At 37.0% G+C, this 25,264-nt stretch overlaps 1 protein-coding gene and 1 pseudogene across 4 annotated transcripts in view; one reads left to right on the top strand and one right to left on the bottom strand.

The window, feature by feature from the left end:
* The window catches only part of LOC121386728, a 38,601-nt gene that overhangs the window by 6,064 nt on the left and 7,273 nt on the right, over positions 1-25,264 (bottom strand). For all 4 annotated transcript variants that reach the window (XR_005959694.1, XR_005959695.1, XM_041517723.1 and 1 more), the window contains exons 4-6: positions 21,339-21,692; positions 2,353-2,682; positions 145-256 (exon numbers count right to left, since the gene is read on the bottom strand). Coding sequence is in view for 2 of the 4 variants with exons in the window: in XM_041517723.1 (XP_041373657.1) it covers positions 145-256; positions 2,353-2,682; positions 21,339-21,692 (796 nt within the window). In the remaining 2 variants the exon portion in view is untranslated. The remainder of the gene's footprint in view (positions 1-144; positions 257-2,352; positions 2,683-21,338; positions 21,693-25,264) is intronic.
* Positions 431-501, top strand: LOC121386985 (annotated as a pseudogene).

Genomic DNA, 25,264 nt, shown 5'->3' with positions numbered 1-25,264 from the left:
TGAATGGGAGAATGATTTAGTTTTTTACAGCTCACATAATACTGTTATTATTTTCCACAATTTAGATGTATTTAAAAGAAATATCAAACAGTCGTGTTGGTTAAAGCTCATTAAAACATATCTGTATTGAAGAGATTGGATTACCTCTTGTAACAGCACCAACATGCTGGAACAGCGACGGCCAGCAGAACAGCAACCACTACTATTATAATAATGGTGGATTCCGAAAGCTGACTCTCTGGATTGTCTGGAGTAGCTGAAAAGAAATATGAACAAATATATCATATAACTGTGACACACAATCTGCATTACTGCGGTTGAAGTAGAGGGTCTTGCCCCCCCCCCCCCCCCCCCCCCCCCCCCAACTTTGAAAATTGTGCCTCCAGTTGAAAGAAAGAAAGAAAAAACAGTTTTAGTTAATATCGTAATAAAGATCATACTTTTAGGGATCATTTCTATAGTATGCATCGCCAAGACAATATAAAATTATACACATATTTCTCGCTACTAACACATTTTTATATACAATACATTATATTAATTCAAATAAATGTACTTTTTGTAATCGTATGCCAGAGACAATTGAACATCTATTTTATGATTGATGATTTTGGAAAGATTACAAATTGTATATTCAATACTATGGAAGAGTGAATAATTATAGATAAACATATTGCCATTTTGGGTCTGCTTAGCACACACACTCACACACACACACACACACACCCGAATACATATGCAATAAATTGGTTAATTATTAACATAAAATATTATATTTATTCCATGAAAATACAAAAACAAAAATTAAACTTCTCTGCCTTAAAAACTATAATTAAAGAAAAGTTGGAAACTGAAGAATGTATCTTATATGAAAAAAGGTAATTATGAAGATTTCAAGACAAAATGGGAGCAGTGGTATAATTTATTTCAAACATCATAAAAGTTTATCTATCAAATATTGAGATATATTTATTTCAAAAATACCTTCTTCGCACTTTATACTCCTTCACACACCTTTTCATAATACTTTCTTGTATCAATACTAATTCCGTACATAACATCATTTCCTTTTTCTTTTCTTTTTTCCTTCTTGGCCCCAGATAATAATAATTTAAAAAAATTAATAAACCCCCCCCCCCAAAAAAAAAAAAAACACAACAAAAAACCCCCCAAAAACAAACAAAATATCAACAACAACAATATACATAAAGTGTGTGTATTATATCTATTCATGTGTATATACTTTGACATTTATATGTATGTATATAAAACTGTGTATACCATATGAACTTTAAAAAAATATTGTGAGACAGTGAGCTCAGGGCACCCCAACCCTGACACTGCCATTTTATATTCTGGGGGCAATTAAAAAAAATTATAATAAAAAATAAAATAAAATAAAATAAAATATTGTAATAAAATAAAATAAAATAATTCATGATTATAGTAAGTACCACACGGGTAATGAAAGTAAACTGGCTTCTGCAACTCTATGTGCTACTCTTTTCAGCAGGAAGAGATTTTTTTTATATGTACCATCCAAGAGGCAGGACTATACCTACCACGATATTTGATACCCCAGTGGAGTACTGGATAGCACTAGAAATATCACAGTAGGTCATGTAACGGGGATCAATCCTAGATCGATTGAGCATCAGACGAACACTTTACCACTGAGCTATGTCTAATCCCTTGTTGTCTGGGTATTAGAAAATTAAAACCTAATGTATGGCATATAATACTGTTTTGAAACTAGGTAAAATTTAATTTAATTTTGCTATAGTTTGGTTCTTCTGACACTATTGGTCAATTGTTAGCCGACTTATATTTTTTACATCACAGTGGACAGGTTCAGGCTCTCTAGAGTTAATACGCTTTTAACACAATCTTTTTTTTATCAGTGTGTAAAGTAATTATTAAACTGAGTGCATTTTTTTTTTCTTTAAACAAAACAATTGTACCATTATAATCATTTATTTGCTCAACTAATATAAAACCATTGCATGACTTATCATTGGTTGAAGAGGAGAGTATTAAGTATTTTGTAATTTTATCTTTTAAAAAAGAAGCGTTTTCTTTCATTCTTACAAGCAAGTGAATTGTTTATTTCCATTAAAATTTAATACTGAACAATTTTGTTTTGGAAAGGTCTAGCAGTTGGCTACAACTAAACATATCACCTATCGAACCAGGTGATATAGTTAACAATGTATTAAAAACAACACGCACGCACGCGCGCACACACACACACACACACACACACACACACACACACACACACACACACACAAAACAACAAAGCAAACACGCAATAACAACAACAAAACAAGGAACAAAGTAAAGTCGACTTACTGTTGAGATTCATGTTACATGAAAATGGACCAGCTCCTGTTGATCCATCTCGACAAATCCATTCTCCAACATCTGTTTCAGTACTAAAAAATTGTATTGTAAGGTCATACTGTGTAGATGATACAATAGTTCCAGTGTAGCCAGGTATTCCCCCAGATTGGTTACATTTTGTGTTTGCTGTGTTGCATAATATAACCGTTTGTGGTGATCCACCATTAGGTCGTATCCATCTGATTCCACTAACTATAGTACCGGATATTTTGCAGGTTAACGTTAGACTCTCTCCAGGTCTTCCACCATTCATACAATCAATATCTGTAGTTGCAGAGCCTGTAAATCATATCAATCATACAGATAGAAAATATCAATCAAATGACATTTGATTATAATATATACGACAGCAAACCACATAGTGGAGGACTGCCATTGGTAGAGTTGTTATAAGTATTAGGCAGCGCCGAAGTCTATTGCATTGTCTGTATCTTTAAAGGATATAACAAAAATAATAAATAAATTATTCAATAAATATTGCACTACAATTGGAATATAGATGGGGGGCATCAATACCTACACATTGTTAAAACATGGATGGAATCTGAATATGAGCACATGAACCACGCACGATTATTCACACATTTGTTTTTGCAATGATATGTTTATACACTGAAACCAGTGCTCTACGTTCGTGTTTATACCTTGCTCTTATTTGGTTAATGGCACAAACGTTTTTTATCTTTCCTGGCTAGTCTTTAATTGTTACTAGCCACATTGTCTTGTATGTTATACATGTGTTGTAATCATCATAATAGTATGGTAGGTTTTCCGCAAAGACGTAATTTCTGGAGGAATGCTAAATCAAGACACATATTCAGAACTGTTTGTGATATTGAAAGTTATAGTAGAAGACAATTCATTGGTTTTATACCAATAGCTATTCCACCTGATGAATTTAAAGGCACACGCTGCACATATTTCTACCACTCAAAATGTTATTTTTCAACTATTCTGAACAGCAAAAGAAACGCAAGTTACAATAAGAATACGAATGGTATTTATTTTTAGGTAGCATTGTACAAAACTGATGTAAACTAATGAAACAAATTATTAAAGCCAAAAGTTTGTTAACTTCAAGGAATGTTAATGGGCATCAGTCATAAATTATAACAAGGGCAGACAACCCAGACAGAGTAATCAATAATCAATATCGTGTATGTCCACCATTTGCATTCACAACTGCGACACGCCTTCTATACATGGAATGGATCAGACGGTTGATAAAGGCCATGGGGATAAGTGGAAAGCTCTGAAGTATGATTGCCTGAAGCTGAGCTGCATTTCTTGGTCTTGGACGAACTTTATCAATTATTCTTTTCAGCTCCTCCCATAAATGTTCAATTGGATTTAAGTCGGTACTAAGGGCTGGCCAAGACAACATTCTGATGTTATGCTGCTGTAAGAAGTGAACCGTAGCCCGAGCTGTGTGTGGTCTGGTGTTAACATGCTGGAATGTCTATTGCGGATGACGAGCCAAAAAAAAAGCACTCTATGGGGTCTGAGGGCCTGATCAATGTAACGCTGAGCTGTAATACCATTACCTCTTCCCGGATCAATATTCTGGAAGACAACTGGGCGAAGTCTTTGATTCAGGCCAATTGCAGCCCATATCATAACACTTGGACCACCCCATGAATCAATTTCCATCACACACTGATCATCATAACGATGTCCACGTCTGCGCCATATTCGAACTCTTCCATCAGCATGGGATATGCAAACCCGACTTTCATCTGTACAGATCACATGTCTTCACTTCCGGGGAAATGTGGCCCACTGTAAACGGTTCTGTCGGTGCTTCTGAGTCAAACTGGGACGACGGGCAGGACGACGACAACTCAGAGTGTTTATACGGAGTCTACGTCTAACTGTGTCACCACTGATGGGTCAGTTGTGAACAATTGTCTGTCGAGCTGTTTCACTGGCTGTCAGGAATGGATCGCGAAGATGCAAGCGATGAATATGTATGTCCTGTCGTTGGGTGGTGACACAACGATCGTGGAAGGTCAGTAGTACTGTTGGTGGTGACAAAACGATCTTGCAGACGATAAATGGTTGTCATGTGAACGTTAAAAGCATTAGCAACATTACTAACGCTGTCACCTGCCTGTAGGCGTCCGATTGCTTGTTCCCGCTATTGTGAGGTAAGTCTTGGCATATTCGTACGACATAAATATTGGTGAATACATTTTTAAAGATTGGGTATTTTTATACCCTATAATGTCATGAACAAAGCATGCTTTTTGATTTTCACGAGGATCTCTTACTTGACAATCCCATGACATTTTCCTATGGTATGTTTTGATGACATGCTTCAACCGTAAATGCGAACAAAACGAAATGAAAACTGTTACAAGGGACGATTTGCTTCAAAATACACCCATTACATTACATGCAGGTGAACAATCTAACTTTTCAATACATTTTTAGCCTCTTTAAAAAACTAGCGGGGGGAGGAAAAGGGGTCTCATCGAACTCATGGGGAACTCATGGGGATTTTACACTATACCTGGTATTAAATAATAAATAATAATCATTAGCTAAAGAACTGTGATTTGAGAGAGAGAGAGAGAGAGAGAGAGAGAGAGAGAGAGAGAGAGAGAGAGAGAGAGAGAGAGAGAGAGAGAGAGAGAGAGAGAGAGAGAGAGAGATGACGATGGAGGGGGGGGGGGAGAGAGCTACAAACATGAATGCAGGTACTACTGATATAAAATGGTAGGTTTGGTCAGTAGCTCTACGTACTGTTCTTGAATGCACACCTACATCATAGGCGTACGAGATCTCATTATTATAGTGTGTGTGTGTGTGTGTGTGTGTGTGTGTGTGTGCGCGCGCGCGCGTGTGTGTGTGTTTTTGTGTGTGCAGGCTGATTTTTGCCCGAATTAAAGCAAAAGGCCCAAATCTGGATAACAACATTTATCCATGTTAACATTGTTGCCAAACAGCTATATAAGTTGCAAATGAATTATCAATACGCATTTTTACATATGAAGAAAGGAAATGTTTTTATTTAACGACGAACAGTAGTCCTATCGGACCTCCATAGCTTAGGAACCATAGTCCTACCCGGGCTTTCATTCCTGGTTTATTTTTAAGTTGTTTTTATCGTAGGACTTGTATTCCTACCGGACATAAATTCCTTCTACAGCAGTGACAGAAATACCTTCTACAGCAGTGACAGAACTACTAGTCTGGCAAATTAGATGTCCGTTTATTATACTCTGCTATTTGCACGAGCTGCCAGGTTTTGTTAGCCTTCCCTCGTAGTGTGATGGATAAGTGTACCAGTTTTTTAAAGATTACTGTGGGTTCAAACCTCCATGTCAAAAATATTTTTAAGTTTGAGTATCAACTTAATTTTTTTTTTTTTTTACATCATAGACTTGTGGATTAGACACGTGAGTGAATTTTTGTAGTCGTCTTACATTTTTGTTAGCATATTGATGCAGGATGTATATCTTGCTTTTTTTCAAAAGTATATAATGCAACTACAGATATAAAGTAGGCTATATGTCCATGTGTTCAACACGAAGAAATATACCCCCCCCCCCCCCCCCCCAATATGTAGCCAAAAAGTGTTTTAAAAAATATATATATATATGAAAACTGGTAACTCCAAAAAACTTAACATTTGGTGAACAACAAAAGACAATTCCTATATACACCAACATAATTTTTAATAATATGTTTTGTAGGTTTATATTTTGACGGTAAGTCACAATCTGATTAATTGTGATTTTCTTAATCTTTTTCCGATCGGACTTCCATTCCTCGGAATCCTAGTCTGTGGGACCTGCCTCCCTAGGAATTTAAGTCTGTGGGACGTGCATTCCGAGGAATGGAAGTCCGTGGGACTTTTATTCCTGGTACTCCTAGTCTACAGGACTTTCAGTCCTAATATTCCTAGTCCTCTGGAATTTATTTTGCTTATAGATAGTTTGCTTATTACATATATATGATTCCTGAAAATTCCTGAAATAAAACTTTAAAAACTGTACTTAAATCTAGTAGTTAGTACTTATAACTAGTACTATAATGACCAGTTACTACAATATAAAATAACAGGAACAATAAGCATGAAACTTTGACTTTTATTGATGAACAATTAAAAATAGCATCAAAACACTTAATTATCACTGACTGCCTTAGGGCAGTTTTGACCATAAAAAGCATAAGATATGAGTTGGGGAAAGGGTCTGTATTATTATACCTGGTCGTGAGGAACACCATAAGCATTCGAGACTGGGTGGAGGTGGGGGTCGGGGGTCACTCCCCCAGTGGGGGGGGGGGGGGGGGGGGCAATGGACACGTTCGGGCAAAATGAGCTGGCCTAAAATCTTCACCATGCAATTCCATAATTTTACTCACAATATTAGTTGTAATCCATGTAAAAATGCAGACTGATTTGTTTGGAATCCTATTTAGCGTCTTGGTAGCAATGCGAATATACATATACATTGTGTTCCAGATTCTGATATTTTCGTTTCATTTGGCCAATAAAAATCAGCAAAAAGGGAGCCTGAATGCCCATTGCGACCAAAACTGTCAGGTGTAAAAGTGTCATGAGTAGTTAGTCTGTTTAAAAAGATCTTTGTAAATTGTGTGTGAGCAGAGAATACGTTGAAATAAATACTGCTAATTAATGGAAGTGTGCTTCAGAGTTTAGTAAAATACACTTTTGACATGTCGTCACCTTCAGGAAAAATTGCAACTGAATGTAATTAAATTAACCGTTCTCAACAAGTTTCTTTTCTCTTTCCATTTAATTATTTAATTTCTACTTCATGCGGTGCATTGTCATAGTAAGTGAATCTACAAATGTCAAGCGTAGCCTGCTCAGAGGCAATTAGATGCTTTCCATGGTCATGTCGGGACTGAATGGGTACTAGTATTCCTGAAGGTGTGAAGATCGGTTATTTACGGCACGTTATCGCTGTTGTTAAATATCCCTTTTATATAATAGTAAACATTTACTGTGGCCGCTTAATACAGGTATTTTAGCGATTTGGGATCCGATTTGGGTGGCCGCTGGCCGCGTTAGACAGGTGACCGCTTATTACCGGTGCATATTTACGTTATAAATCATCTGTGAGGGAAAAAAGTGGCCGCTAGGACATGTTTGACTGTATATATATATATATATATATATATAATATATATATATATATATATATATATATATATATATATATATATATCGTGTTGCCCCCCAAGAACTAAAACCCTACTGAATTTAGACCTGTTAAAACATATATTTTACACTAAATACAATATGGATATTTGCCACCTTCAGCCAAATGTATAGGCCCATAGGTTAAATATAGTTAAAATGTTAACGAATTCAAAATTCTAAGTAAAATTGCGACGTCGAAAATCTATGTAAAATGTTATCTACTTTTGTCAGATTACCCTCAAACTTTTTTTTCCATTAGCAAATCGATCTTTTGATTTCTTGCAACATGATTTCTTGCCATTTCACTCTTATTTTATACTTCCATTCATTCTCAGTGAATACTGCTGTGCCGTAAACAAACTTTAAAGTACATAAAATTTAACTTAGCTTTTGGCGTCTCATTTGTTTTACTTACAAATTTGAATCTATTGTTATTTTAACCTATGTGCCTACAATTTTCACTGAATGTGGAAAATATCCATATAGTAATGAATATTAAAATTGCAGTCCCCATAATTTTTAGCCAATTCCATATTCAGTAGGGTTATCGTTTTTTTGGGAGGCCACTCGATATATACATTGACACACAATGAAAACGCAAAACAGATATTTTTCAAATTTTTTTTGTGATTAATGAAAAATATATTTATTGGACTTAAAATAACAATTTATGAGAGGAAGCCATTGATTGGTACTTTTGTCTGGGTTTTAATCCAGGTTTTGTTCTCGTTACACATACAATAGCAGAAACACACAAAATGGTGTGAAATGCGTTCACTACATGCCCAATCATGATGCATGCGATGCACGTGAAATGCCAGTATGTGGACACATAAAAAGCACGTAACGGTGTCATATTCCTCGTCACATTAAGAATGCCACGACTCAGAGAAGAACAAAGTGAGCGAGCGTTGGACATGGTTCAAGGGGGGACTTCGCAAAGCCAAGTTGCTAGGACCTTCAGTCCATCCATCAACTATTGGACGACTTGTAAAAGTCATCAACAGACCGGGATTGTCCGTGATCGACCTCGACCTGGTCAACGTCCCGTTACGATCCCACGCCAAGATCGGCAGATTCGACGACACCACCTCCGTGACCGATTCAGAACTGCGACGATGACAGTAAGCAACACGATAGGACGTCATGGAAGGCATATCCATCCGATGACGGTCATCCGTCAACTCAGAACGGCTGAACTCAGATGCAGACGCCCGTACAACGGTAACATCATGATACCGCGAGATCGTGCTGCGAGACTACAGTTTGCTCTCCAGAATGGTAATCATCCACCAGCCTTTTACTGGAGCATTGTTTTCTCAGATGAGTCCCGTTCCTCTGTCTCCTTTGCCGATGGAAGAGCACGTGTGTACAGGAGACTCTATGAACGGTACACTGACGGATGTGTAAGGGAACGTGATCGGTTTGGCGGCGGTTGTCTTATGGTATGGGGGGATATCAACTGTGATTTCAGGAGTGATCTCATCATTGTCCACGATGCCCTTACAGCCCAGCGTTATGTTGACGTTATTTTAAGACCAGTTCTCCAGCCACCTTTGGGTCGTCACCGAAGACCAGGAGGTCCCCTTCTGTTTCAACAAGACAATGCCCGTCCACATACTGCAATAATTACCCAGACATTCCTGCAACAAGCCGGTATCATCATTATGAACTGGCCCTCCGTTTCACCGGATTTGATCCCAATTGAAGATATGTGGGATGAGTTAGGACGTCGTGTACGTCACCGACAGCCACCACCGCGTAACGTCGCTGAGCTTGCACAGGCGTTGCAGGAGGAGTGGAGGAACATTCCTGTGGCTTATTTGAGATGTTTGTGCCAATCCTTTCCCCGTCGTGTTCACGCATGCTCACGGGCCAATGGTGGAAACACCAGATACTGGGGGGGGGGGGGGGGGGGGGGGGGGGGGGGGTGTTGAACTTTTCGATTACGAATGCAACTCGATTACTGATGATAACTGGCCATGTTTCCATGTGAATGTATCTCATGAATACCAGTCATTAACGTCATATTACATTATTCATCAATTCATTAATAGTTTGTCGTTAGTTGCAATGAAAAGTTGTTTTTGCGTTTTCGTTGTGTGTCAGTATATAATGCCTTTTATTATCTTTGGCACATTAAACGATTACTTTACAACAGAACCGTAGGAGCTTTTTATTAACGTGTGTGTTTGGGGTGGGGGGCGCGGGGTGGGGGTGGGGGATGATCAGGGCTATTACTAAGCATGGGCGATCATCCCCCAAGACGTGTTGCAGATTCGGTTGTATTTAAACGCTTTATTGTTTTGGCATCTGAGTAGCAAAATTAGCCATTTGCAAGTACAGTTCTTAACAAGTATATGGGACAAGGGCCTCTACTTCATATACGCCCACAATATTGGCAACATTCATGCGCCTATATCAAAAACAAATAATCTACTATAAACACATGATCTGCATAATAAATAAAGGTAAAAATATGGCTTGTGAGACATTCCATATCAAATCAATCACGTTTAGGATGCACCGTCTCGGATTTAAATGAAATTTGGTACACTTATAATAGTCAACAAGAAAACCTCGGAACGAAATGTTTTTGTATCCTGTGTTTTCATTTGACGAAGAATATGTTTGACCAGCAGCAGTCTGTGGATCAACTGTGATCAAAACACCACGTTTTTACAGTACATCATTGTAGTCTTCCACAGCAAAAATTTCCGTTTATCCGATAAACTAATTTTGCTGTGATGAAATGTACAATTCAAGAATTGCTGGGAAGTTGGACTGATCTTTGGGGTGTGTGGGGGATTACGTTTTAGATGGACTGTTCCATAACTGATCACATGTGGTGACAGGCAGTTGTTTTGTTATATACTAACAGGGCTTCTAGATTATGGCAGCCCCACTCCCATGGATAGTGATATTCAATGTTGGGCTAGTAAATTACTACCATCGCCATGTCCGACAGCTAGTGAAAAAAAGTTGTCAAATGCTGTATTTAAGTATATTTTGTAAATATGAATATCCTGCCCCCACCCCATCCACCAAATTCTTAGTGTTTTGAGCTCTATCTCCCTCTGTAGGTGACATTATTACTATTAGTAAAATTGTATTAACTTAAAATAAAGAAAGAAAGAAGTGTTTTATTTAACGACGCACTCAACACATTTTATTTACGGTTATATGGCGTCAGACTTATGGTTCAGGACCACACAGATTTTGAGAGGAAACCCGCTGTCGCCACTACATGGGCTACTCTTCCGATTGGCAGCAAGGAATCTTTTATTTGCGCTTCCCACAGGCAGAATATCACAAACCATGGCCTTTGTTGAACCAGTTATGGATCACTGGTGGGTGCAAGTGGTTTACACCTAACCATTGAGCCTTGCGGGGCACTCACTCAGGGTTTAGAGTCGGTATTTGGATTAAAAATCCCATGCCTCGACTGTGATCCGAACCCAGTACCTACCAGCCTGCCACGACGCCACCGAGGCCGGTTAACTTAAACTAAATTACGGCTAGTGAATTTTTAATCGTGGCTAGTAAATATTGAAAATCACTGATCCCATGGCTAGTAGATTTTATAAAAATTCGAGAAGTCTTGTATATACCTACCATAAATAACATAAATTTATATTTCAAATAATTATAAGTAGAGAAAATATGGGAGACCCCCTACTTTTTCCACATAATAATTTTGGGCACAATCATAACTTATTCTGCAATTGACTACTTGTATTTATAATTGATATATCAGTTATTCACCTTTGAAAATATCAGGCGCGTGATAAATCAATCGCCTTATAACCTCCAGGTAAGTAACTTTGGTTTTATATGGAAAATCCCCTGCGCGTGCTGTAACCTCAATGTGGTGCAGGGGTGTAACATTCTCTTTGAGAATGGCCAATACAGCACAAATTGAAATTTTGAGTAAAAGTCAGTATCTATCTGTGATATTTGTATTTTTCACAGTTCTTTACACTTTTGTATTTAAATCTTGAATGTTTATATTGATTTTGATCATCACCTTATTTGTTTGCATTACCATAATTTGACACCCAGTAGCCGATGTATTTTTCGTGCTGGGGTGTCGTTAAACATTCATATGGAAAATCTTGAGTAAAATTTGCACACATTGACAAAAAGACGTTTTGAATATCACACATTGAGTATAATGATATTGAAACATTGAGGCTAGCTGGGATGGGAGATGCGTGGTTACTATGTTTTTAGGTGGACATTAAAAACACTTCTGAGCTAAATTTAAGGTGTGCTTGGCACGTAAACACAAACACGTACCTCAGATGTGAAGGACTGGTGTATTAACTATAGAATAGTAAAGTTATACCTTTAGAACTCTCATTTGCATTTTCACACAATGTTATTATTGTTTTAATAATTTATTAATTTAATGTGTAATAGATTTTATTTTTATTTATATCTACTTCAATACCAGACTATTGGCAAATTTATAATATTTTAAACAACAAACATCATTTTCAGTTAAATAAAGTTCACAGGTGTGCTATACTGAACACCTTTTTGGGGGCCACAATATGTGCTATTCTTACTGGTAAAATATCATGGAATCTTTTGTATATCCTTTCCCATAAACTGTATAGTACATACCACAATCGTTTGAATTTCAATCGTGGGGCATTTGCATGGAATAGGAAAATCCTGAGTTGATCGTTCTTGGACACATCACACAAACTGCTAAACACTACAGACAGCCCACATAGTTGAGGCGTGAGCCCAGGACAACGTGCTTGAACTTTAATTGGACATGAGCACAATAAGTATAAGTGGATGAATGAATGGATTTTTTGTTGTTGTTTAGCATCACCGGTTGAGCACATTGATTAATTAATCATCGGTTATTGAAAGTCAAACATTTGGTAATTCTGAATCGTAGGAAGGGATCTTTTATATGCACTTTCCCATAGACAGGAAAACACATACCACAACCTTTGTCCAATCAGCTGAATGAATCCACCAATTGACTAAATCCCGCCCTCAATGAATGAATGAATGATTGAATGAATAAGCATGCAGCTAATGTATAGCCCATTGCAGTGACTAATAAGTATACATATTTTGTATATGTTTCTAATGTATTGCATTGTTTTAGATACATAAAATATTAAACAAATTGTCTCCTTCCTCAGCATAAGTTTAACACAGACATAATAAACATCATTTTAAAAAATAGATCATTCTTAAAATAATTGACAATTATTATATACGAACTGAGAATTGTATACTCTATTGACATTAAAACGTATTTCTTAAAATAAATAAATTCCATGTCAATTATTATTTATTTTGTTGTTGTTGTTGTTGTTGTTGTTAACTGGCTCTTCACTAATTAATATAGAGGCAATTTATGTGTCATAATGTTGATCCTGGAAAGAACTTTAAATGGTGTTAGGTTGAGCAGATTTGATTTTGACAAGTATTGCAATGTACATCTTTACGGTTTGAAAGTCTGAGACATTTGCTGACAGGTAGCAGTGATGTTTGTTTTGACACATGTCACATTTGTTTAATAGTCTGCCAAACTTGAAAAGTTGTGCAGCAAGCAATTTCAGTCCTGTTTTGTACTGCATTTGCATATATCGTAGTAATTAATTGTCCATCAGGCTAACTTAAAGTGCTGTGCCAGATGTATGATGTATTGAGCTATATCAATCAAGATATTATTTAATGATTAGAAAATTAAAAAAAGAAACGTAAAAAAATTATATACCGGTATATTTTCCATTTAAAAATATTCCCCTGAAAAACAGAACCAGCTGAATTCGTTTCGGGAATTTCCGTAAGATTTGATCCGTGACGTCACGAAGGGAACTCCTTTCGACAGTCAGCATCATTGTTCATTGCTTGTTTTGTGTTTATTATGGTTAAACGGCGTACAATACAAAAACCGATAAATTTAGTCTACACGCATTTCCTAGTAATGTTGCTGTGAAAAAGCTGTGTGTGAATTTGATTAAAACAAAGTGGAAATACTGGACAGGAAGAAAATGCCGGAGACCGTTGCGACAGCAGACACTTTATTTTCGATTCGTCCGAACTGGGTTGTCGGCTTAAGCGAGATATGGGAATACCATGTGTTATGGCTTTTAAAAAAAGATGCCATACCAACAATTTTTGTGCGACACAAAACAAATGACAACAAGCAATCAAGTTCAAGTTCCTTTTATTGCCTTAAGTTTTACAACTCATCAGCATCATACAAACAATATAGCATATATTATACAGATATGTACACAATAATGTACAGAATAATGGTGGAGAGTGATTTAACATTATAGACATATATAATACAAAGTATCACAGTACTGCTGACTTATATCACATAAAGATATAGGTCGTTATTACATAAGAGAAAATGTTAAATACTTGAGGTGCTACCGGGATACACATGTATGATGCACTACATTGTACATCACTATTAGCATTACGTCTTTATTCCACTAGTTCATTTCTTACCTTATTTGCCCGTTGTAAATATTTCCCAAGGTTATTAAGATCTTTATTATTGTCAGTTCTTAAAAGTTGTATAAGCTTGAAAACACTTGGACGTTTATAATAATATTGTTTTATAAATTGTGTTCTTATACCATTGTATCTTGGACATTGTAGAATGAAATGGTACTCATCTTCTACTTCATTTGTATTACATACTGTACATAATCTTTCTGATCTTTCAATGTTTCTGTATCTACCAAATTCTATATTTAATTTATGGGCGCAGAGTCTAAATTTTGTAATTTCTTTCAATTGTGTAACGTCCAACGGTTTGTAAGATAACTTTGCAATTTAAATTCAGTTAATAAATATTTATACAAATTACCTTTTGACGTTGCTGTTATTCTATTGTAAGATTGTTGCTTGAACACATCACACAATCTTTGCTTAATTACACTGTAAGTATTGTTATCAACTTCCGTTAGACTCCATATATAATTTAAACTAAGTGCATTTAGTTCCTGTTTAACATCCATTAACCAATTGTTATCAAGCTGATCCATTTCCTCATATATAGCCATTAATATGCAGTTATTAGTATTACGTAGTTTGATCCAGTATTTAAAAATTCTTAGTTTTCTAATAATATACAATGGAAATCTTCCTAATTCACTATATACAAAATCATTACATGTCCCTTTCCGTACACCCAGTAACTTTTTTACAAAATTGTAATGAATCTTTTCAACGTCTTGGCCAGGGTGGAAACCCCATACTTCCGATCCATAACTAAGAACACTGTTGACATAGGTATCAAATACAGATAGCATTGTTTCAATATTAAAATAATTATTTTTACATTCGTTATGAATTGAGAATAAAGCTTTACGACCTTGTTCCGCTGCTCTTTTGTGTGTCCTACTAAATGTTCCGTTATAATAAAATAAAATACCAAGGTAATTAAATTCATTGACAACCTCTAGTTGGCAACCATTATAAAACCACTTCTCATTATCTCGAAGTTTGCCTCCATTTCTAAAAACAATAATTTGGGTCTTAGTTGTATTTACTGTTAAATCCCATTTACTTGTATAATTAGATATTGAATCAAGCATTTTTTGCAATCCTTCGGGTGTTTCAGCTAGAAGCACCATATCATCGGCATACATTATTAGAAATATATTTAACATTTGTATATCAACATATGGACAATTATCTGATAGTAGGTTAACATACATAGAAAATAATATTGGTGACAAAACCTCACCCTGAAATAAACCGTTCTTGCACATACAAAAATCAGAAAGTTCATTATTGTATTTTACACAACATTTAACATCATTATATAAAGACCGTATAATAGCTAACATTCTTCCTTCGATACCTTGTTGAATTAGTTTTGAACCACAAGTTTTGTCTGTTAATAAAATCAAAAGCTTTTTTGTAATCTACAAAGCAACAATATAAACGTGTTCGATTCTTTAGTGTTCTATGTATTAAATGTTGTAAGATAAAAATGGCATCTATAGTAGACATTTGGTTTCTGAATCCTAGTTGGGCGTCAGTAATGATATCATTATCTAAGTCGTAATCTAGCAATCTTTTGTTTAAAATAGAAGTAAAAAGTTTACCCAAAACAACTGACTAATGTAATGCCCCTGTAATTGTCAGTATCATTTGTATTTCCTTTTTTAAAAACAGGAACAATACAGCCAACTGACCAAGACTGAGGATAGTGACCAGAATTAAAAACATTATTAAACAATAAAGTAGACATGGCATCAAAACATCTTTACAATTTATAAGATACTCATTTAAAATATGATCATAACCACAGGCTTTGTTCTTCTGTAACCCTTTAATCGCAACGACGATTTCTTTTTCAGTAATGTCATGATCTAATGCAGTACATGATGTTTGACTAGTGTGTGTATCATAACTCGATAAGAACTCATCTACTTCATGGTTAGTGGTAGGTTCGGTACCAGCCAGATTAGAAAAATGGTTGAAAAATGCATCATTACTCAACTCCGATCTGTTATTTTGTTTTCTTTTCTGGAAATATTTGTAAAACGTTTTAGGGTTATATTTTCTTAAATAATTCAACATGTTACCCTGTTGGCATTTATATTTCTTTTTCAATTTATATTCTAATTTTTTGTATATTTTTTTTACCCGAATAAGTTCAATGCGATTGTCATTACTTTTGTTAGCGTTAAAATTTCGTATGGCTTTTCTGTATTCATTGTATCGTTGTTTCAAAACTTCGTTAAACCAAGGTTTATCTTCACGTTTGGTCTTAGATGAACTTTTCTCTGTTGTACTAGTTTTGTAAGTCTTAATGGAACAATAAGGTAAAATAATGTTATTCAGTTCATTTGTAAATTTGTCTACACATGTATTTATATTTTCATGACTGGTTTCTTTTATGGTACAGATATTTAATAAAGCACCCATACGCTCAGCAATTTTGAGAACAATCTCTTGATTATTTTCATCATTCCATTTTACACTAAAATGCGTTTGTTCTTTTACATTTGGAACATAATTAATTTCTTCTACAACAGGGTAGTATATTGTAAAACAAACTGGCGAATGGTCCGAAAAACAATTAAAGTTACCTGACTCAAACTGTTCAATTAATTCAAAACAAGATTCATTTATAAGTACATAATCTATAAGGCTAGAGCCATTAGCATTATAAAATGTTATATTTCCCTTTCTATCTCCAGAATGTCTAACATTTAAAATCCGTAGACCACTAGTTTTACATAAAGATAAAAGTTTCCTGCCGAACTGATTTATTGTTTTATCTTCATTGAAACGTGATACGATATCAGCATCAGGTATGTATTCTACAACGTTAGATAATATATGTGCTGAGAATTCAGATAGTCTATCATTTTCAATGAAGTCAGAACCAGTCCCAGTACGACTGTTAAAGTCACCAATAGCTATAATGTTACCTAACTCGATATATCTAGCTATACTATCTTCAAGCACTGGAAATAAATCAACATCATTGTTTTTATAATATGTACTATTGATAGGGGGGATGTAATTAATAAAAATATAAATATCTCTACCAACATTAACATTACCTACAAGCTTCAGTATAACAATGCTGTCGCAAACCTTCTCAATACAAAAACAACAATATTTTAAAGAGTCTCTGATGAAAATAACTATTCCTCCTCCTTTGCCGTGCTCTCTAGGTATATTGCATGTAATATAATTAGGTATGGTTATATCATTAGAATCTATCCAGCATTCATATAAACAAATAATATCGTATTTACAAATGATGTCTAAAAATTTCACATCTTGCAGTTTGTTATTTAAAGACCTACACACGTTCCAAGATAGTACACATAAACCACCCCACTCGAGTCCCTATACTGCATTGTCACTGGTATCCGATGGTCCAGATGCGTGATGGTGATCCGATGTTGGTGTAGAAGAAGCACGCTGTCTTTTCGCTGTAGGTCTCCTGTCACGTTCGCTGGACTGTTCACGCTGGGTATTCTGTGACGCACGTGGCGGTGTAGACTGCACAACAACATCCCTGTAAGATCTAGGGTCAGTTTCCGATGCGGCCGTGTTTTCGTAAAGTCGGCCATCTACGAATAGTTTGTCTCTTACCATCTTTGTCTTGTGACCTGCTACTCTGAACCTCTTTGCTACCGGGTACAATTTCTTGCGACGCTCTTCGACAACGGCGGGAAACTGCTCATTGATTCAGTATGGCTTATTTTTCAGTCTGTATGCTTTGGATTTGACCATAGCAAGATCTTTAAAGTAAAGAAAACGCGCAACAATAGGTCTAGGATTACCACCACGTCTTCGGCCGAATCGATGGACATTGCCAAACTCTATATCCCATTCCACTCCAAGTTCATGACAGATAAACTCCCTTAGTACATCTTCTGTGTTTTCGTTATTGTTTTCGGCAAGTCCTGTGAATATGAGATTGTTTTTCATTGATCTACACTGTAAATCAGTAATAGTAGCCTTCAATTCCTCGCGTTCTTTTCGTACCGTCTCGAGTTCTGCTTTTATTTCATTACTGTCCTTATCTGCAGATGTGAGTCTGGTTTTTATCTGTGCAATATCAGATTTACTTTTGTCGCATGCACTTTTCACACCATCATAAAAATTACTCAGTCCTTGGATACTATTTTCCAGCTCCCTGCTATTCTTGTGAGCAGTCTTAACGTCAGCTTCTAGCGTACTCACTTTTGCTGTCAGCGATGTAATGGATGACTGAACATCCTCTATTTTCTGAACATATATCTCTATATGCGACAGTCTGGAGTCCATTTTTGTCATAAGTTCAACAACATAATCAAGTGTGAACTTTCCAGCTTGCTCAACATTATCCCCATACATCACGTCTCGTGTGTTCCCAAGAACCGTAGATATATCATTTGTAGCCATTCTAATCATACAAATAAAACCTTGCTTTTTACAGCATACAGCTTGGTCAGTTTCAAACAATGCGAGTGCGGAATGTAAATAAACACTGGTGACTTTCAGTATAGCCAATCAAGCGTAACGTCAAACTCGACTTGAACCAACTCAAATGTAAACTGTTCAATGAGATAACACATGCTCATGCCCATGTCCAAGAACATTTTGAAACGTATATCAGTTTAACACTTACAAATATTTAAAGTCTGCATTCACTCCGAACATATTTCTTCTTTTCGCTTGTTATTTCATCTTGAAACTATATTTTGGCCAATCTACTCGGAGCCGAGAAAAACACGTCCACCATTACCCGCACATGCGCCGACGCCATCCACACCGAAACGACTTTGGGGTGCATATCGTCAATGTTCGTGCAATCATCGAGATCCGATTTGTTGTCGTTTACATCTCGTTCATTTGTGAGATTTTTCTTTACAGTTCGAGAACATTAAAACAATAAAGTAGAGACAAGTAAGTATCTATAGCCTAGTCCGTCCCATCCAACAAAAATGTAGGGTTTTTTTTGTAAAAAAAAAAAGAAAAGAAAAAGAAGCTAATTTTGTATGCATCTTAGAAAACAATCGGCTCAGAAATAAATGACTTGTAAATTCATTAGTATGAAAAAAGGCGTTCCCTGTAAAACAGACTATAAATACATTAAATTAATTTTACTATACCTCCCACAGAGAAAACCTTTTTTCATACTACGGAATGTGCTATAGGTTATTTATTTCTGAGCAGACTGTTTTCACAACTGCACACAACAAAAAATAGTATTGTTTTGTTATTTCCAAAACACTTTTACTTTTTTTTTTTTTTACGTCAAACTAAAGTGAAATTATTCACACAAAAAACCCATCTTCATAGAGGGATGGGATGGACTAAAAGTAGTTTTTGTCTATTTCTTAAAATTACCGATATCGGGTCCACTTGACTCGTAGAATTCAAGAGTTATTTATCGTCTTTTCTACTACATCAAGCGTCCCACAGGCAGGATAGCACAAACCATGGCCTTTGTTGAACCAGTTATGGATCATTGGTCGGTGCAAGTGGTTTACACCTACCCATTGAGCCTTGCGGTGCACGCACTCAGGGTTTGGAGTCGGTATCTGGATTAAAAATCCCATGCCTCGACTGGGATCCGAACCCAGTACCTACCAGCCTGTAGACCGATGGCCTAACCGCGACGCCAACGAGGCCGGTCGGAAGGATCAGATACACCACAATACTTGAACCAAAAACGAAGTCCCGAGTACACTTTCGAGTTGTTGACTGAATGGTTAGGTCGAACTGACCGACGGGTCGAACAGTTCCACGAGCAGCGACGGGGTTCGAGCCAACGGGATTCTTACGTTTACAGTGCAATCAAAGTAAGTGATATTTTTCAGATCACATACTTTAAGAATTTGATAATTCTGCAAATTAGAAGTAAATTAATCACGGTTACGACACTAGGTTTATTGAAATTTAATCAAATGTACTAGGGTGGCACTCCATAATTGATGTATGCATTCATAGTCATCAAATAAAAATAGTTCAATAGCAATTGTACACTGAAAGCTGTCCAGCGTTCAGATCAAAACCCCACCCAAACCCCAAACAAACCGTAGTCACTAGTATATTTTGATGTAAAGACATCCAAACTGACTTCATTCGAGTTTCCATTCAAAAAGACACCGTGCCACATATTTGTATTTCATTTGAATTGATATAGGATCACCAAACCGTGCATACAAGTACACGTTGGGATGGCGGTGTGTCGCGTGTACCATAACTAGGTCGCTGTGACCTACTTTTCTTGTCCAGGCTATATCGATCTTCCTTATCAATTCATAAAATCATGCATGCAGGTACAATTTGGGATGACAGTGTGTTGCATACCATAACTAGCCAGGTCACCTACTTTTAACAGACTTGTGTTTATGTACCTTACCAGTACTCGTTATATGCATATATGATGTGGTGTATTCTATAAAATGTGTCACACACACACACACACACACACACACACACACACATGCGCGCGCGAGCACAGTGGGAGGTTACAATTTATTTGATGTATCTGATAACAGAGAAAACAAAATATAAAAGTATGTATCTGATGACAGATAGCACAAAATCCATCCTGTAATAAATAACCCTAACCCTAACAACCCCACCCCGTTGTTACATTTTCACAATTTTTTTATTTAGCAGATCTTTATTCATTTAAATAAAATGTAATTTGTAGGTGATAGGTCAACGTTATGCTGTTTTTATTTTTGGGGTGAATGTGGGTAAACGTGAAGGCGTTCTAGTAACAGTTCCATAAGCTTGTGTATACTACATATGATATGGTCAGAAAACTATTTTAATACGTACTGCATCGAACTGCTTCAAAACTAGTGCTAGGTGCACTTAAGTGAATATCTTTCTACGTTCGTTTCAGAATATGGCAACACAGAAATAGTTCATGTTGTGTAGGACAAAATGATTGCTAATATGAATGTAAGTTTGTGACTGTTAAAGCTTGACACATGATAAATTTCCGTGACAGGCCACTTATTTCCGGGCTTGAAACACGGGTAAAACACACATGTGAAATGTGCCACGGATGTGAGTTTGGGTCATGTTTTACGTAAACCAGTTTTAACTCTAGGTTGTCATATAACCCAAGTTACAAAACCCAGACATATGAAGTCAGATCATCAGAGATCCACAAAGATTTAGTGACGTTAACTTTAATGGTTTAAATAAACAACAAAAAACAAACAACAAAAACAAAAAGAAACAAACACAATAATATATGAACAACAGATATAAGTTAATCACTTACCGAAAGGCTGTACAGTTAAACTGCTGCTGACTCTGTGGTCTGTATTCAGAAAACACGACCAATTTGTATGATCAATTTTTGCAACTTTGTCAATCACCAGTGTATACTCTTTAGTGTCAGCGTTGGCATCACTTGTTCCTGTACCACAAGCTGCACTGTAACCAGCTGGTGTTTCAATGACAACAGAACATACACCCAGGTTCTGCTTGAGGGTTGCAAAAGTACTTTCCACTGTTTTCCGAGAAAATACAATCGTATTATCAAAGTTAACAGCCCGGGCCACTGTACATGTCAACGTATATGATTTGTTAGTGATGGCATATGATGAAGAGCCAGACATCTTCAGTGTAACATCTTCAAATAAAATTATAATTACTCTTACTGTCAACTTAAATGCAAAAAATATAAATTGCATTATAAAAAGTATACAAATCATTAATCCTACATGTATAACTTAATGTAGGAAAAATATCAATGGTCAAAATGTCAACACAATTTAAATGTTAGTGATCAAAATGTCAACGGTTTAAATGTCAATGGTCAAAATGCCAACAGTCAACATGTCATTGGAAACAGTGTCAGCGATCAAAAACGTCAACTATTAAAGTGGTACCCAGGTCAAAATGTCAACTTTCTGATTATACATAATATATAAAAGAAAAAACAACACAAACAACAACACCCAATTTACGATTTATAACCTTTCATTTGACCAATCAAAACACTGCTTGCATACATTTGACAGCATTAAAAGTGTATATGATTTTCTCAATAAGAGAACAACATGGGTGATGGAATTTTGTTGTCAAATGCAAGTAACTATTTTCTCTCTTTTTTTTTACCAGAAACAGACCGACTAATTATGAGTTATACAACCAACAATGATGCGTCATCTAATTATCAAAATTTTGTAATGAGCAAGGAACTCAATTTTTCCAACCCTAATCCATACCTCCATCCCCACTCTCTCTCTCTCTCTCTCTCTCTCTCTCTCTCTCTCTCTCTCTCTCTCTCTCTCTCTTTCTCTCTCTCTCATAGAACACACATACACAAACACATACACACACAGAGAACACACATACACACACAAACACACACACACACAGAGAGAGAGAGAGAGAGAGAGAGAGAGAGAGAGAGAGAGAGAGAGAGAGAGAGAGAGAGAGAGAGAGAGAGAGAGAGAGAGAGAGAGAGAGAGAGAGAGAGAGAGAGAGAGAGACATTTTGATCCAGATACCACATTAATGTTTGACATTTTGACCACACAACCTACCCATAATATCCATGTCATAAATCATTGTGATATTATAAGTTGTAGAAGCATCAGGAGGGGTTTATGGATTTGTATACCCTCTGTATGCTCTTGTACCCCATAAACCCCTCGTGATGCTTCTACAATGAATTTATTTTGCCGACATTTTTAACTAGTAAGCAATACTTATTAACAATAACAAATTGACGCCAAACTTTAAGGACTACTAACCATCATTTATATAATAAAAACATGACTACGCGGAGATGATGGCAATCGGATGACAAAATATAGTTCGTCAGAAAAAAAAAAGTTATTAACTTCAAATGTTTTCAATGTGTCACTGTCCAAAACAGATATTAATTGAAACAATAACAAATTCTCAAAACTAATGTAGTAAACAAATAGCAATAAATAACACCAACGATGTCACACTATAGTGGAACTTGAAATCAGCTGATCATTTTCCTATAAATAGATTTGCTCTGGAAGAGAGGAATCATTTTTTAACATAAATTATGTTAACATTTTGAGTAGAGCAGTTTTGAAAAATAGACGATTGCTGGCGTGTCATGCTGTACGATTGCGCTTTGTAGTGAACTCGGACAATAAAATGTCCATATCTACACCATCAAAGCTTATCTCGGTTGTATGACGTGTCTCCCTGGTGTGCGACGAAACAAAGTCGACTGTAGTGATGTTATTGGCGGCAATGCTTTGGGTTGTAGGCCTACTAGAGGAACATGTGTGGTGATGTTCTGTTGCTGCAGATACGCGGTGACCAGTAGACTCAGGTGAGCACGGACATAGTTTTACTGAAAAACAAAATGGCGTGCAGCCTGACGTGCGAAAGGCACAACGATCGGTGCAAGGATGTTTTCATGGTAGTATTACCCTGTGACCCTCCCATGGCCAACAAGCATCTGGCTTCTGGCAGTCATCGTGATGACACCCCACACCATAACGGACCCTCCACCAAATCGGCCATGAGGACGAACGTTGACGTTGGCGTAGCATTCATTGGCACGTCGCCAGACACGCTGTTGACGATCATGGAAGTTTAGTGTGAATCGGGACTCATCTGAAACAATTATGCGAGCCCAACGCCTGTTAGCCCAATGTCTACGATGTGTACATGATTGACGTCTGATAGCAATGTGCTTCGCAGGGTCGACAAGCATGGGTCTTATTTCTATGGAAGCTGGTACGAATAGTCTTGCCAGACACTGTAACGCCACTTGTATCACGTGTTCTCTTGCGAACTTATTGGCTGATTGACCTCGATTCCTCCACGTGTAAGTCATAATGAAGTGGCCTGAAGTGGTCCTGAACCGGACTTGTGGCCCTTGGCCGTCCTGAACGGGGACGATCATCCACATTTCTGGTTTGTCAATATCGGGCCCACAATCGGCTAATGACCGATTGTGACACATTAAGTCTATGCGCCACAATTCGCTGGGTGGTGCCAACTTGAAGCATGCCTACAGCCCTGAGACGTTCCTAACGTTGGAGACGTCTCATTGTTGAAACATTACACAATGTTGTAAAGAAGGTGACAGCAAGGTTATGATTTTGTGTTCCAGTAACAAAACAAAAAAAATATTGCCACAGTGTGCACACAACTTACGCACAAACTAATGCTACAGTCACATATCCACCGATTCGGGATAAGGCGCCCGCATGGGCCCAAATTTCGGGGGAAAATTTGCAAAATCTCAAGGCGGCCGCAAGGGTACCGTGGCTATCCTGGGGGCGTATTGGCGTTCTTTCCTCGCCGTAGGGCACATCGGAAGCTTTTAACGCGATGTTAAAAGTTCCCGATGTCTCGTAGAAATTTTTATTGGTCGTAACCCCGTAGACACGTTGTATACAGCATCGCACGGGCCCAGTACTGCTCTCGCAACATTCGTACGGATGCCGTACGATTTGGAGACTGAATTTCGGGCCCCTCAAATCGTACGACACCCGTACGATTTTCAAGATCATCGTAAGATAAGAATATCTTCGGATGTCCGTGCGAGTCACTCACGAGCCCCGTACGATGTGTAAAATTCGTACGGGCCTCTCACGGCTCCCGTCCGACTGCATTGCGGCGTCCGTAGGATTATCCTGCGGTACCCTTGCACCTTACCCACGGGCGCCTCGCGATTGAAGTCGAGAAAACTTCAAAGGGCACCGCGCGGGCACCGCTGAATATGTGGCTGCTACACACAGATGCTGCGATACCCCCGAGTTCCCGAAATCATAGAAATCCGCCGTAAGTAGAAAAATTCTTACGGGGCCCGGTGGATATGTGACTGTTGCATAAGTGTTCAATTTCAAATCGTACCCATCGCACGTGCAACGTCATGCCACGTGCTTCGCGATTAAAACAATCAACAATGGTGCCTTTTTTTCATGTTCTTTGAGTGGGAACATTAATGCACATTGTGCACTTATTTTTACGTTTATATCTCATTTCATTCTATAATTATTGATATTTGAAATGGAATATCCCCTACTTATTTTTAACAGTATATATGTTATTAATACAACTATACATAATACCTATGGTTATGGATGTAACTTTCCGTCAATGATCCAAATAAAATCTGATTTTGGAAACTGATTCTCCCCCCACCCCCAACCCGAAAAAAAGGTTAATACATTAAAAAGAAGCATGAATAATAAATAAT

The sequence above is a fragment of the Gigantopelta aegis genome, chromosome 12 (genome assembly GCF_016097555.1).
Source record: "Gigantopelta aegis isolate Gae_Host chromosome 12, Gae_host_genome, whole genome shotgun sequence".
NCBI classification, from domain to species: Eukaryota; Metazoa; Mollusca; class Gastropoda; order Neomphalida; family Peltospiridae; genus Gigantopelta; species Gigantopelta aegis.
Note: the sequence above shows the minus strand (reverse complement) of the source record. Positions and strands in the feature narration are given on the sequence as shown.